At 30.6% G+C, this 14,333-nt stretch overlaps 2 protein-coding genes across 3 annotated transcripts in view; one reads left to right on the forward strand and one right to left on the reverse strand.

The window, feature by feature from the left end:
• The window catches only part of LOC110999608 (proton-coupled amino acid transporter-like protein pathetic), a 43,146-nt gene extending 39,333 nt beyond the window's left edge, over positions 1-3,813 (forward strand). For both annotated transcript variants that reach the window (XM_022268745.2, XM_045632042.1), the window contains one exon: positions 3,283-3,813. In XM_022268745.2, the coding sequence (XP_022124437.2) occupies positions 3,283-3,527 (245 nt within the window). In that variant the 3' untranslated portion in view covers positions 3,528-3,813. The remainder of the gene's footprint in view (positions 1-3,282) is intronic.
• Positions 3,814-4,815: 1,002 nt separating this feature from the next.
• LOC110999607 lies at positions 4,816-12,753 on the reverse strand. The gene is made up of 6 exons (XM_022268743.2): positions 12,092-12,753; positions 11,621-11,852; positions 10,587-10,827; positions 9,632-9,865; positions 7,073-7,250; positions 4,816-6,194 (listed from the first exon to the last, which is right to left on the reverse strand). Exons 1-6 carry the CDS (start codon positions 12,602-12,604, stop codon positions 6,027-6,029), a joined length of 1,566 nt encoding a protein of 521 aa, XP_022124435.2. The 5' UTR covers positions 12,605-12,753; the 3' UTR covers positions 4,816-6,026.
• Between the last annotated feature and the right edge of the window lie 1,580 nt (positions 12,754-14,333).

Raw genomic sequence — 14,333 nt, forward strand, 5'->3', positions numbered from 1 at the left:
AGAGTCCATATTTTAAATATACACGAGCCATAAAGCCTTACAATATCATTTTAATATTGTTATGGAAATCTCGCAATAAAATAATTATTCGGCGGTATCTGATAACGAAGAGCGTGGGTAGTTTTATATTGCCCCATTAATTAAACGTAATATTTTTGCATGCTGAAAGTCTATTATTACCAACGTTTTGATTTGTTTTTCGTGAATGAAAAGAAAATAAGATACGAATATTTGTTAATTCTATAAAATTATTTTTGTAAAAATCGCTTCCATGAGCGGTTTATATTTAGTTTATATTATCCATTATAATATTTGGTTTATTTTATTCAGTACCTCCTCCTCTCTCCTAATAATCCTCAACAGTCAACAAGTCTTGAATCGCAGAAAGTATATAGTATAGGCATAACAACATCAAAAAATCCTTTTGTTACCTTTATTTTAAGTCAATTTATCTTCATATATAAAGGAGCTAATTTTTTTAACTATTCATTAAAATATTTGATTTATTTTGTTCGTATATCGTATAAATAAAATATCGTGTGAAAAATCCAATTAAATCCTATAAATAAACGCAAAATAAAAGTTTGTGTATTAAAGTAAGCCAACCTTAATTGATAGCACAACTTAGCATTTACTAGTAATATAATTTTTTTTTTTCTCTTTACTATTCGACATGTATATTTGTATCATTCTTCTATAGCATACGTTAGATTCAATATAAATAATAATTAGATCATAGAACAGTTTAAACTAGTGCTTAAGAATAGCATTGTCGAAACCTTGAACCAATAGATTTTTTGTAAATCATCATATTATATATTGCTTGAGGCTGATATTTTTTAAGTATGCGAAGGAATGTGTCTATACCATTTTTACAATGACAAAGAACTGAATGTGTATTAGATGACCTCCCATTTACATATAAAAGGAAATACTTCCGCATTTACAAAGGTTAAATAAAAGCCAAACTGAAAGTTTTATTAGCGGTTTTCATATGATGCATAATCTCCACCCTAAACAATTCAAATGAGATAAAAGGGGCGCATTACGTGACCTGTAATATTCAGAAATCTGGCGGTCATTTTGCCGTTTTCAGTTGTTTGAAATAATAGAATATGAAAGTTCTAGATGTATTCATAATATTTTAAAGGATTTAATTAGTTATGTAACCTTTCTGCCACTTTGTCACCAGTGATGATTTTATGTATCGCTTGCGAATAAATCTACCGAGTTCGCTTTGGCATTTGTGAGTTATGTAATAGCTTCAGAGATTATCGTACATACATTAATTATTACTGAAGTAATAAACTGGTTGGTAAAATGGAGTGAATGAGAGTTAATGGCGCATTTCTCTATGAGTAACAATTCGGATCGTCGCGGTCGTCCGTAACGGATATCCGACATTGATATATGGTAAAGAGAATCTGTAAGATACCCGAGCGATGTGGATTGGCAATGAATGTCTCCCGCACAAGGGCGTATTGTCGTCACTCGGCAAATATCTACTGTTTTAATAATAATGGTTGTAAATATTTATTATGACTATTCACATAGATCGAAAAGTTGAGTATAGCTGGTTGCATAGCATAGAATATGCTAATACTTATGCTAACGCCTATTTTATTTCGGTACGTTAAATTTAAGTTTATAATATGTCAATTCGTTTTTGTTATAACTTACATACTTTCTACTCACACTAGTTATTGTTATTTATATTGTTGTGTGTATACTATGGAACACTTTTGGGTAAAGGCTAATCCCAACTGTGACCTAAGTTTATCTACAAACTATGAAAGGAATTTATTCTAAATTTTTATTAAGATTAATAATTAATATTAAGTTAATACGTTTAGTATATTAACTGTCCGTATACGTTTAACATTTTCAAGTAAATTTTAATAATTACAAACTGAGATAATTCAGTTAATTTATTTAGTTATTAGTAATTAACCTTCAACATTATTACTACAGTACTTAAATAACCATTTTGTAGGAGATCGGTTAAGTGACACCAGTGTAACTTTGTGAATAATGGAAGTTAATACAATTCTGTCAATTACCATTATTTCCAATACACCTTAAACAATTTTTGATTGACGCGCCTCTTCCCTCTGCCCACTGAACTGTGCACGATTTATTGGAAAAGTGACTATCGGCTGAAATTTACCCTCCATCAATTTGAATTATAAACTTTTATACACGAATTTAATGGATGTTAAGTAAGGGTGGTCTATTTTATGACGCAAATCAAATTTGTTTGTATCTAGCTAACGTATCTAGACAACTATCGCGTACCGGTTTAACTATAATTCCTGGGTTTCATTTTATTTATTAACAAAATTTATATACTTTTTTCATATCGATCGAGATAATTAATATCGAACTAAAATACTTATAACTAAGCGACCTAGTTCCACAAGTGTTCTCTTTCCGGAAACATTCTAGTAATTACTTATTTTAAAGAATTCTTTAACTAAGTATATTAGAATAAATAATATCAGAACCAGACACATATTTTAATATATAGTTAATAATCTGTGGTCATTTTGCGATGTAACCGCAATCCATATTTTAAACATGGCAATGTCACACTCCCCACAAACAGCGAGTTCTGAAAATAAATAATCCCCTACCCCTTAAATTTGTAAATACTTCCTTCAAATGCTCAGATCAATCAAGAATTGTAACTCATTCATCGATCAAAGGTGCGTAAATCTGCTAAAGGAAACTCGCTCTTAAACCACGTCAATTAAGTATAAATCTGCCTCGATTAAATCAATAAATCGTTGCCTATACATTAGTTGTTGTTCTCTATGTAAGTGCGTGCTCCTATTTCACCATGCCTCCTGCTGAAAGAGGACAAATCTTTGTTTTGAATTTACTTTATTATTCTTTATTACTCAAGATGTCATATGGAACATGGTGTAATGGTTGCAGCTCAGAAAAAACTTGGTGATTTAAAAGAGTGGCGGAGATTTTATTACCAGTTCTTCTCTTCAGTTCTACGCCCTTGATAACTGGCAGTAAATGTAAAATTAGAAGCATTTAAAGTATATTTTGACGTTCATAAGTGTACATTATGTTACCTATATGAATAAATGATTTTTGATTTGATTTGATTTCAGTTTTATTATTTTTCGGTGAAACAAAGGTTTCCTATAAGGCACATTCATTACACCAACCAACAAATCTGCTTGTCAATCCGGTTAAGGAATAGTTTTCAATAATATACTCTCACAATTTGAAATTAACAACGAAACTAAAATTACGTTTTTATTCCAGTTATCCTGGCCATCGCAGTCCCTGACCTGGAATTATTGATAGGTCTCGTTGGTGCCATCTTCTTCTCAACATTAGGAATATTTATACCAGCTGTCATAGAAATTGTCCATAAGTGGGATAGAGGTCTCGGAAAATGGAACTATATAGTGTGGAAAAACTGTATTTTACTATTTATCTATGTTATAGTCCTCACATCTGGTTGTTATACGGCTATATCTCAGATTATCGTCAAATTACGATCATAATTGTTATTACCCCGTGGGGCTTTCCAGAATTCCAAGAAACTTTCTGATTTTTGGACGAATTATTTTGAATTTCGTTAACAACAACATCATATTTAAATATCTAACAAAACAAAAATGTTATCTAATAAAATACTATTTACTATAGTATAAAATAAGTTCTGAGTTGCGTTACAAAATCTAAATACTATTCAAGATTGGCAAAAATTCCTCGCGCCATATTTACCGTGTCAAATCCCTTACTTAAAAATATATGAACTTTTAAACGGATTAAAAGGCGTTTAATTGACTCATTTTTATTTCAATTGTCTTGTCGTGTGCTATACGCATGGTCACAGTTCCTGTAGAATTTTGCTTTATATTTCTCTTTGTTTACTTTGAAGCTTTAAGCAGATATTACATACGACATGATATCGCATTTAACAAAAAATAAAATACACAATTATATTTATTTATTCCACTAAATAATGTATATATAACATTATTTAGACTACTGCTTAATCACATTTCCAAGTCTGTAAGCGTTTTGTGTCTATAGCTCCAAACTCCTTTGTGGCAAACAAGGTTCAAATCGCTATATAATAATATTATGACCAGTTTAGTTTCTCTTATAATCTCTCAAGTCGCTTTAGAGATATACACAAAACGCCCGAAAGATGAATTGAGATCTAAATCACTCCGTATTAAAGACTTTGTTTACCTACTATCTTCATAAAAGTCAATTTAGAATAATTAAGTATACCTAATAAAAAGGGAATTTAATATTGTAATATTAGAATTTGATGTTTCAATATTTCATCGCAAATTAAAAGTTTACTTAGCCGACACAAAGACCACGATCAAATGACGCTCGATGAATTATGAAGCTAAAAGGTAAAGAAATGAAAACTAGGGTAGTAACGGGAGGGTAGCTCACACTTGGCTACTACCGCGAGCCCATGTGCAAATTCTTACGGTTTTAGCCCTGCACATTTAATATTGCTTTTTAGAAACATATTGCAATCCAACAAAATCGTAGTTCGATGAAAGATATTTTAGAAGTAAATTAATAGACAATATTAGTGAGAACTTAAAAAAAATAGTTTTTGAGCATTTCAAATAGTCATGATTCGCCTAAATGGTCCGGCGTTGACCTAAAAAGTCTAAAATTGCGACTTTTTTGACACTTTTAGTTTTTAAAGTCGGAAAAACAAGTTTGTCAATGTGTACCATACTTACTTGAGAATAAGGAGAAAGGTATAGCAAAACAACAAGTTTAAATTATGTACATTTTATTATTTAGTAACCCGCTTCTAAATCTGTGCATTTGTTGCATATACGAAATGCTTAGCTTATTAACTAAAAATATATTTAAATATTTTAAATTTAATCTAAGGTAATATGAATTAGTTAGTAGATCTAGTGTAGTAATGAAGAATTATTTACAGCATACAATTTAAATATTCTTTTCATGTCAAAAATAAAATTATTCAGTCTAAATAATACTGGAAATAATGACTAGAATAGATTATAATAAAAATCAGGCACATCTGTATGAATAATAATTAATATAAGTGATATTTGAATGCTTGCAACTAATTTCAAGATATAACACTGTGTCAGCCATTACATTATAGAACTGTGATAAGTGGTTGAAAGGTAATTTAAAGGCCTATACGATTTAGGTTTAATTACCCAATATTATTAAATATTGTTACTTAGTGTAGACAATACAGCCAGGAAATGACTAGATTTGGACCTAAATATTATCGGAATTAGAAAAAGAATTTATTTAATTATATATGCTAACACTGCCCATTAAATGTAAACTTATAGAACGGAATTATATTTGGGGCAATATAACTTTAGACTTTCCGTCCTCATTTAAGATTCCCAACACAAGACAATTTGTTAATTTGTCTTGTTTATTTATAGGTGATAGAAGAACAAAGACCAAACATTTGATAACAATTAGAAGTTAGAACTATATTTAGATATAGTTTTAGCGTCAGTTGGTATGACTAGAACAATTTTTGTGATAATAAATCTTAAAATTAAATCAATATTTCTAATTAATATTGCATATTATTTTAGCTATCTTAATACCTTATATATGTAAATAATATTTTGATATCTTTGGCATGAGATGATATTAACATACAAGCATTATTGCAATTTGGACGTATATAATAAATATGAATAGATGCTATTTAGAGATCTACAAACTTATAATGGTCCATGGACATTCTGTGCCACAAAACTTGATAAAAAATTAAAACATTCTAATTCATCTGAATTAGCACCAGCATATTATTTTATTCATTATTATAAAGTCACGCTATCAACTCAGATAAATTAAAATAATTTAATAAACATTACTTATGTTATAAATTATACCAAATACTAGAATGTATTTTCAAATCTCTGAATCATTTCTTAAACATATCTTTCAAAATAGAATTATCCATAGCCATACGTTAAAAAAAATACGGATATTTGTTCTATAAATATCTTAAACATAAATCAACCGATACTTTGCAAGGAGAGTTTGAATTGTAATAATTGTTGAAGATTGTGATAAACCATATCTTGAGGGCCCGATATAACAAAATAGACGAGGCCGAGTATGGAAAGAACCGCTCGCCATATTGAGAAGTGTGTCCATGTGTGGTAAAACGTTGGTATTGTTGGCTGAAAACATAATATATAAATTAACAAGTAACTAATACAATGAGGACACTGCCACAGGGACCAAAGTTTGTAAATTTGTTTTGATTTTTGTAATAATCTTTAATAATGGTTATTATTACTTTGTAGGTTAAGAATTTTTTTAATATTGTATACTTCATTGTAACTAATGAAAATAAATATCTATATATACATCGAATAAGACCTGCGAGTCTTAAGTTGACCGATTTGACCCTTACATCTTGGTAGAGTGTGCGCGTTTAATATCTATTGATAAAAATAATATACTGTTTTTTTTTCATATTAAGTATCAAGATTAGTCGAAGTATAATGACGTCACAAAAAAGGTAACTCTTCTCAAATCCGAGGGTTCTCTTACCGCATTCCCTTTTTTCTCAAATATAAATAAACTAAGTGTACAAAAGCACGTTGGTGTCCTACGCATGTTTTTATGAAAGAAAAGTCAAATAAAATATAAAGTTACAATGTATCTTTAATAATCTAATAATTAATAATAAAATAATAATTTCACATATAACGAATACACACAATATAAGAAAAATATATCAACATGACACAGCACAAAGTTAGGATAAAAACAATATAATATTTAGATGAATACACATGGGAACATATATACAAATAACTAAATTGATATGTAATAGGCTGTTAGTGTTAAGAAATTATCCGCCTTATTCATAGATGTTAAATACTTATTCTTATTCTTTAAACTAGTGTAAATTTGTTATATTCCTATCATTGTATAAAATAAATTAAATTGATCTGAAATTAATTAAAATTGGACCAACAAAACAAATAATTAAAAAAAGTTAATTCAACAAAATTACAAAAACTTCTTATTTATCTTCGGAAAAACTCACCATAGTCACATTTCCAGTAATATTCGCCACCAGTGGAGCATACTGGTAGACCATCAGCTCATCATAGATCCTTGCAACAGAACAGACCAGGAGACAAGCACTGTACAAGATCACTAATACGATTGGCTGGAACCAAGGCTGCAAGCCACGGGTGGTGTCTAAATTCGTTATATCTAGACTGAAATGTGAATATTTCCATCATAAATTATTGCTTTAAAATGATATTTATTGACATAAAAATAATATAAATAAAAATATAATAAAGTACAGAAATTTTATGTTAGACATAGACATAGACATATCATTTATTACAAACAAAACACACACACATAAATACACAACACAGCAGTAATCAAAGAGAAAAAATTAAATAAAAGATGTTATGTAGTATTTGCATCTTTTGAGCTGATCTTACTTTCTTTCCTTAAAAAATGCGTAAAACTAATCGCATGATCGATCGTTGTATCGAACAACCAAGTCTTTAATAAAGTTGGAGATTAATTTTATTCTATAACTAGCTGACCTGGCAAACGTCGTTTTGTCATGTATATAATTTATAATAAAAAATAGGGGTTGACCGTAGAGGGTTGAAAATTTAGGGTTGTATGTATTTTATATTATTAGGAGTAGTATATATACAATATACTACTCCGAATAATATAATAATCCTTTTATATATATGAGTATTAAGAAAGTTGCCTATGGTCAGACATTCCAGTAAATAAATGCCATATAAAAACAGTTATTTCTTAAATTTGTATATACGTGGTCGATTAATTAAACGAAGATTTACGAAAATACACGAATATTTACGAAAATAAACGAAAATACACGAAGATTAACGAAAATACACGAAGATACACGAAAATAAACGAAGATTGACGAAAATACACGAAGATTAACGAAGATACACGAAGATTTACGAAAATAAACGAAAATACACGAAGATACACGAAAATAAACGAAGATTAACGAAAATACACGAAGATTAACGAAGATACACGAAGATTTACGAAAATAAACGAAGATTAACGAAAATACACGAAGATTAACGAAGATACTCGAAGATTTACGAAGATACACGAAAATAGACGAAGTTTAACGAAAATACACGAAGATTAACGAAGATACACGAAAATACACGAAGATTTACGAAAATACACGAAGATTTACGAAAATAAACGAAAATACACGAAAATAAACGAAGATTAACGAAAATACACGAAGATTAAAGAAAATACACGAAGATACACGAAAATACACGAAGATTAACGAAAATTAAATTTTATTACACACGTGAGTGAAGTAAGCATATAGCTATAGATATAGCGTTATATAAAATACTAGTGACCCGCCCCAGCTTCGCACGGGTGCAATGCTGATGAAAAGCAGGTTTTTATTATGTATTGTTATTTCCGTCGCTGGAAAGCTCCGATAATATACGCGTTCGATCGCTGCTAAATAAGCTGAAATGGGCTGTATAGATCTATATTAAATGAACAATGTATTTAAGGTACTTAATTGGTTAAGGATTAATGCTGTATTGGTCAAAACCGCTTCGAAAATTAGCCATTATTTGTCGTAATAAGTACATGACAAAAAAAAATTATTGTGACAAAATCCGTTGCGTATTTTCAAAGATTTAAGCATACAAAGGGACAGAGAAAGCGACTTTGTTTTATACTATGTAGTGATCAGTTAATATATAGATAAAAGAAATCACAGTAAACTCTTAGCTTAATTGGAATTTCTGTAACGCCATTTATATTTAATTTCACTTATTTATTAAGTTGAAGTTAATGTTGTGTTGCAATTATACTGAAAAATTAATCTTGCTCCACATCTTGAAAACCTGGTTAAGGATATAGATAGCGTGGATACTGAGCGGAACTATACAAAACTTCGTAAATATTTTAAAAAATCTGCCTCAAACGTAAATTCTCTAAAATACTGGAGTCAGAAATCCGACGCGCCACAACAGAAGTACACTTCTACTCAATAAGAAGGAACCAGGTACTGATGAAGTATGTGCTAAAGAACTAAGCACATTGGAGAACAAGGTACGATAGGTAGAAGGTAAGGTAAAATGGACGGAATCAGTAATAGGGCCGATGTTTTATACACCTTGGTTCCCTGATTAGCAGTCAATGAGGAAGCAAAAACGAAATCCGAAGAGGAACATAGATGACATTTAACATTTCCTTAAAAACATCCGGAAAATCAAGAAAAACATATCTTTCACTGGCAGAATGAAAATGAATGAAAAAGCAATCGAAGCCTCCTTCTCGCTGTATCGATAAAGTAAAGGCCTTTACGGGTCTTATCATCACCCAGACGAAGAAATTTCCCAAAGTCAGGGGAGAGTGGATGAAATTGTGCGGCATCAGAAGAACATGAGTCCATTCCACCGTTATAGAGGTTTAATACTAGCATCGTCGGTTCCAATTAAGCAATTTTAGTCCATATACCGAGGCTATATTATAAAATGACAGAACAACCAAATGATGCAATGCAGGTAAAACCACAACGCACAGCTAGTTGTAAAAGTATGAAACTTACCGATCCAAAACAGACACCAAGCAGAGAACACAGAAGAAATAATATGCCGCGACATATGGCATTGTGACTACGGCATGGAATGATAAATGCCCAGCATCCAGACTGTCCGAATAGCTGATGAGGAGCAAATGCATCAGAGATAGCCCTCCAAGCACTCCATGACAGGCACTGGCAAAGGCACGCCATGCTTTTTGGACTGTTAGTGCTACATCCAGTGGAGTTGGATCACCTAGTCTGAAATAAAAAAATTGAGTGTAAGGTTCATATTAAATAATAATAGCTAATATAATAACTAATAGCTAATAAAAGTCACAATTTATATATATTAATCTTAATATATATAAATCTCCTGTCACGATGTTTGTCCGCGATGGGCTCCTGAACTACTTAACCGATTTTAAATTAAATTGGCACACCGTGAGCAGTCTGCTCCAACTTCGGAGATAGAATAGCTTAGATCTTCAATTATAGTCGCAATTTTATTTAATTGCTAATTATTTGTTTATAATTAATTGACAGTCACAATCACAAACAACTCCAAAAGATTGTAACAGATGCCGATACTTTTCAACTGGATTGAGTAAGTAATCAATAGATGGCACTGCTATGGTAAACCGACAAACGTGTCATATAAGGTACAATTATTCAATATTGATAATCATATTGATTGAATATGATTACCACGTGTTATTGAGGCTAAAGTATAAATTAATTTTTTTGTGAAACGAAGGAGAAACGAAGTTCGCGGGGGCAGCTAGTAGTTTTAGTGTGTGTTATATATATAGTGGCCAAAGCTGTCAATCCTTCGTTTAATTTACTTAAACAAATATTTTTTATATTTTATAAATAAATACATAAATTTTGCTTCCTTACTTTAAAGGTGTACAATATGTACCTCTATAAAGAAAGAATATTTTTATTTATTTGAACCTTCTTATTAAAAACGTTCACCTACCTAGCATATCGCTCCTCCTCTTTAGATTGTTGAGACTCCATTATCCTTTCTCTAGATACAACTCTGAATGATCCACCTCCTTGAAGATAAATCTTTTCGGGCCTACGAGAGAGACCTAACCTTTCATCATTTGGTGAAGTCAGCGGCGATGGTGACGAGAATGGATTGTCTATGTATTGATCATGGTACGGGACGCTGGCTTGAATGCTTTCAAGCATTGTAGTTAGGTCTGCAGGACGCGCTGGAATTAGGACAACACTTAATTAACTCGAACTGTACTTGCAAACATAAAACAATGAAAGGCCAAATGTTTATGTTAAACTTGTCATCTTGTAATAAAATGTATTAGTGCGATTTTGTTATTCATGAAATACATGGTAACTAAAATGTATTGAGATGATTGTTCAAAGACAAAAAGTCCTAATCAAAGCCAGTCATATTTATTTCTTTCAATGGTGATAATAATAGTATTGTCACACTATTAGAAACCAGAAAAAGAAAGGGAATTTTGACTGAACTTTTGCAAAGATGAAACAAAGCACGAAAGCAAGTCATCAAGACTACAACAAGTACGTGGGAGGTGTGGGCGAGTATATTAATTTTAATTTCTTTATTCAACAAATTAAAAAAAAATTGATTTGATTTGATTAATAAAAAGTATAAAATTTTGAATAGAAACTTATATTAATTTCCAAAAACTTTTTATAGTTTGCTTATTTAAGATTTAACCAACTTGTTTAGTATTACAGAATATTAATAATTTACATAGGATTGTATACAGCAATCAGTTAATTATTTAAGAGAGATCATAGATGTGCTTAAAATATCTTCATTGTATTTATATTTATAATTTAACTTCAGCTTTCCCATAGAACCTTTTACTAGAATAATTCCATTGAAACAATAACAGGATTTTAATTTAGTAGTTTAAATAAAATTTGACCTTTAATTAGGCTAAAACATTTGCACTCAAAATATTTAAAAAAGACAAATTATATAAAACCATTATACAAATTTTAACTAAAAATACTTGCCAGGTTTACTTGATTTACTTTTACTAGCAGTCTTAAAAACCTTTGGACTGACATTTCTCCCATTAGAATTATCATGCCTTTCTTCCCTAGGTTTTCGTCTGGTCTTTTTTGATTTATGACGTAACTCTCTACTTGACCCATTATTATTCTCAACATCATGAGCTTCTATATCTAATTCGCCACTCAATGTAACAACTTCATCTTTATTATATTCTTTGAGATAATCATCAACCTGAAATAATGTATAGCAACCATTTAATAAAAAGCCATAAGTATTTCATAATACAGAATTAAGCTAAGGTTTTCACACTGGCTATAATTCCTAAACAATAAACAAATCCATGCCATAAACAACAATAAGAGAAGCACAATCCAGACAGACAAAAAAATAATTAAAATTTTCTGCAATGTTTTAGATGAGTTGAAGTGGATTTCTTAATGTTATGTTGAAAAAAAACTACTGAGCCATACCTTTTCTAAAGCAATAAGACTTGAACCAGGCACTTCAAAATCATGCAAATCTTTGTCTCTATGCCTTGAGGAATGCCTTTTCTTCTTTCTATAGGATGGACTACGCTTCTCTCTATGACTACTTGATGGTCTTGACAGATTCTTCATAAATTTATCCTCTTGTCCATTGGGATCATGTGAATAAAAAACAAAAGATGGTGGTTTGTCAGTTTTCTTTATCTCCTTCTCCACAAAGCCTAGTATACCCCTTTTAATTTGATCATGAATCGGTAACTCAGTGTCCAATGATTCTTGTTCAGATTTTGTCCAGTTCTCTCTTATTTTTGCCTTTTCAGAAACTTGGTCCACCTGATTCTCTCCTGATTCAGTAGAAGCATGACCGTTTGATAACTTTCGGGAACCGGATCTACTGCGTGATCTAGTTTTACCTTTGTGCTTTGGAGACGGAGACCGGGCAGTAGTGTGGACTTCAGCTATTTCTTCTCGTGATTCCGAACTTTTTCCTGGCTTCATGATACAACAAAAGCGGAAGCTTATAAATAAAAAATCGCGTCGACCATGATATTATCAACTCGAGATATAATTAGAGGAAGTACCATGGTTACCTTTTATAATTGCGACTATTTTATATTTATTAAATTCATAGAGCATATAAAATAAAAACAAACTACCTATATCTATCAAAGAAATAGAATTCAAAATTCTAAATGTTAAATGTCAACAATCAACTTTCTGACGTCATAATGACGTCATTACAAAGGCGTCGTGTAATTGGCGCTTATCAGAATCATTTCTTTCGACGCAATGTAAAATAATATTAGTAAAAAAAAATCTTTTACTTTACACACTTTTTTTTCATAGTAACACGAACAATACTTAAAATCAAACACTTAACTCGTAGTATACAATACAATAATTGTATACTATCATAATAAAGTAGATGATGAGAAGATGTACTTATTTGAATATATTAAGTACTGAATTTATGCGCAAAATGAATCGGGAACTGAAATTAATGCATAATATGTCATATTTCATATTGCGATGCGTCTAAGGAAATAACTATAATAAATATAATATTAAGTAAATTTAAAAAAAAATTAATTATTCATTATGATCTATAAGAAATCGGGAACCCTTTTTTAGTAAAAATTTGCTATCTCAGGGTTCACAAATAATATATACCTACCTACTTTAAATTGTATGATGTATCTGTAAGCCATATGTATGAATATTTTTTTTTTACTGTCATTTTTTGCACAAAAAAGGTATTTAACAAACATAGCACGCACCTACATGCCCCATTATTCAATTCGTCGTCGCCAAATTGGGTTTATGCTGTTAAGAAAAAAATGTTTTTTAGGATGTTCGGTGCAGTTAATAATTTTTTGATTTGCATTCTCTAATTGCCATCACTTCATAAAATCTGATAAAAGCCAAAAAGCTGATTGCAGATGAATAAAATATACCAAAAAATCTCTCCAAACTGAATTCTATTTATTTAATTAAAAAGCTATTAAGTAAATAAAATATGTCCAAGTCATTTTTAAGTAAAATTTGTAAAATTCTATTACCAATTAATAAAATTTTAGCCGTACCAGTTGGTGCCTGGTCGGACTCACAATTTTGGAATGTAGACGACCTTTGACGACGCCTTGTTTTGGTGTAGTAAATAATAGGAGCTGGCGGGCAGAAAATATGTGGTGCTAGTATAGTGCCAACCGTGATCGCAGAAAAAATCAGGGACACCCACTATCACAGTAAAGCCCAAATGAGTAGATCAGTCTTAATCACGTGACCTGTTTTATAATAGTAGACAGTGCAAAACTCAAACTCAACTGAAATCTTTATTGCATTCCTTATGTTAATATTTTACACGTGACACGTTTTAATTTATTACAAGGGATAGATAAAAATCGAATTATTTTCAGCGGAACTAACGCGTCACAGCTATTTGCATAATAATAATGGTAACCGCCTAATACCATAATCGGACCCTAACCCGGATTTTTTATTCTATCACGGCTCTAAATATGTACCTGGTATTCCTATACTCAGCTTTTGACTTGGACCAAACAACTAATCATAATAACACCGACTATAAATATATAATAACAAAACAGAATAATTAAATTATTTAAATTGATTCATGTTTTATTTTATTACATTGCTTAGTTACAAATGAATTCATATTACTTATAAGAGTCTAACATCCAAGTTGATCCATTTGGAGTTTTGCGAC

The sequence above is a fragment of the Pieris rapae genome, chromosome 18 (genome assembly GCF_905147795.1).
Source record: "Pieris rapae chromosome 18, ilPieRapa1.1, whole genome shotgun sequence".
Lineage (NCBI taxonomy): Eukaryota > Metazoa > Arthropoda > Insecta > Lepidoptera > Pieridae > Pieris > Pieris rapae.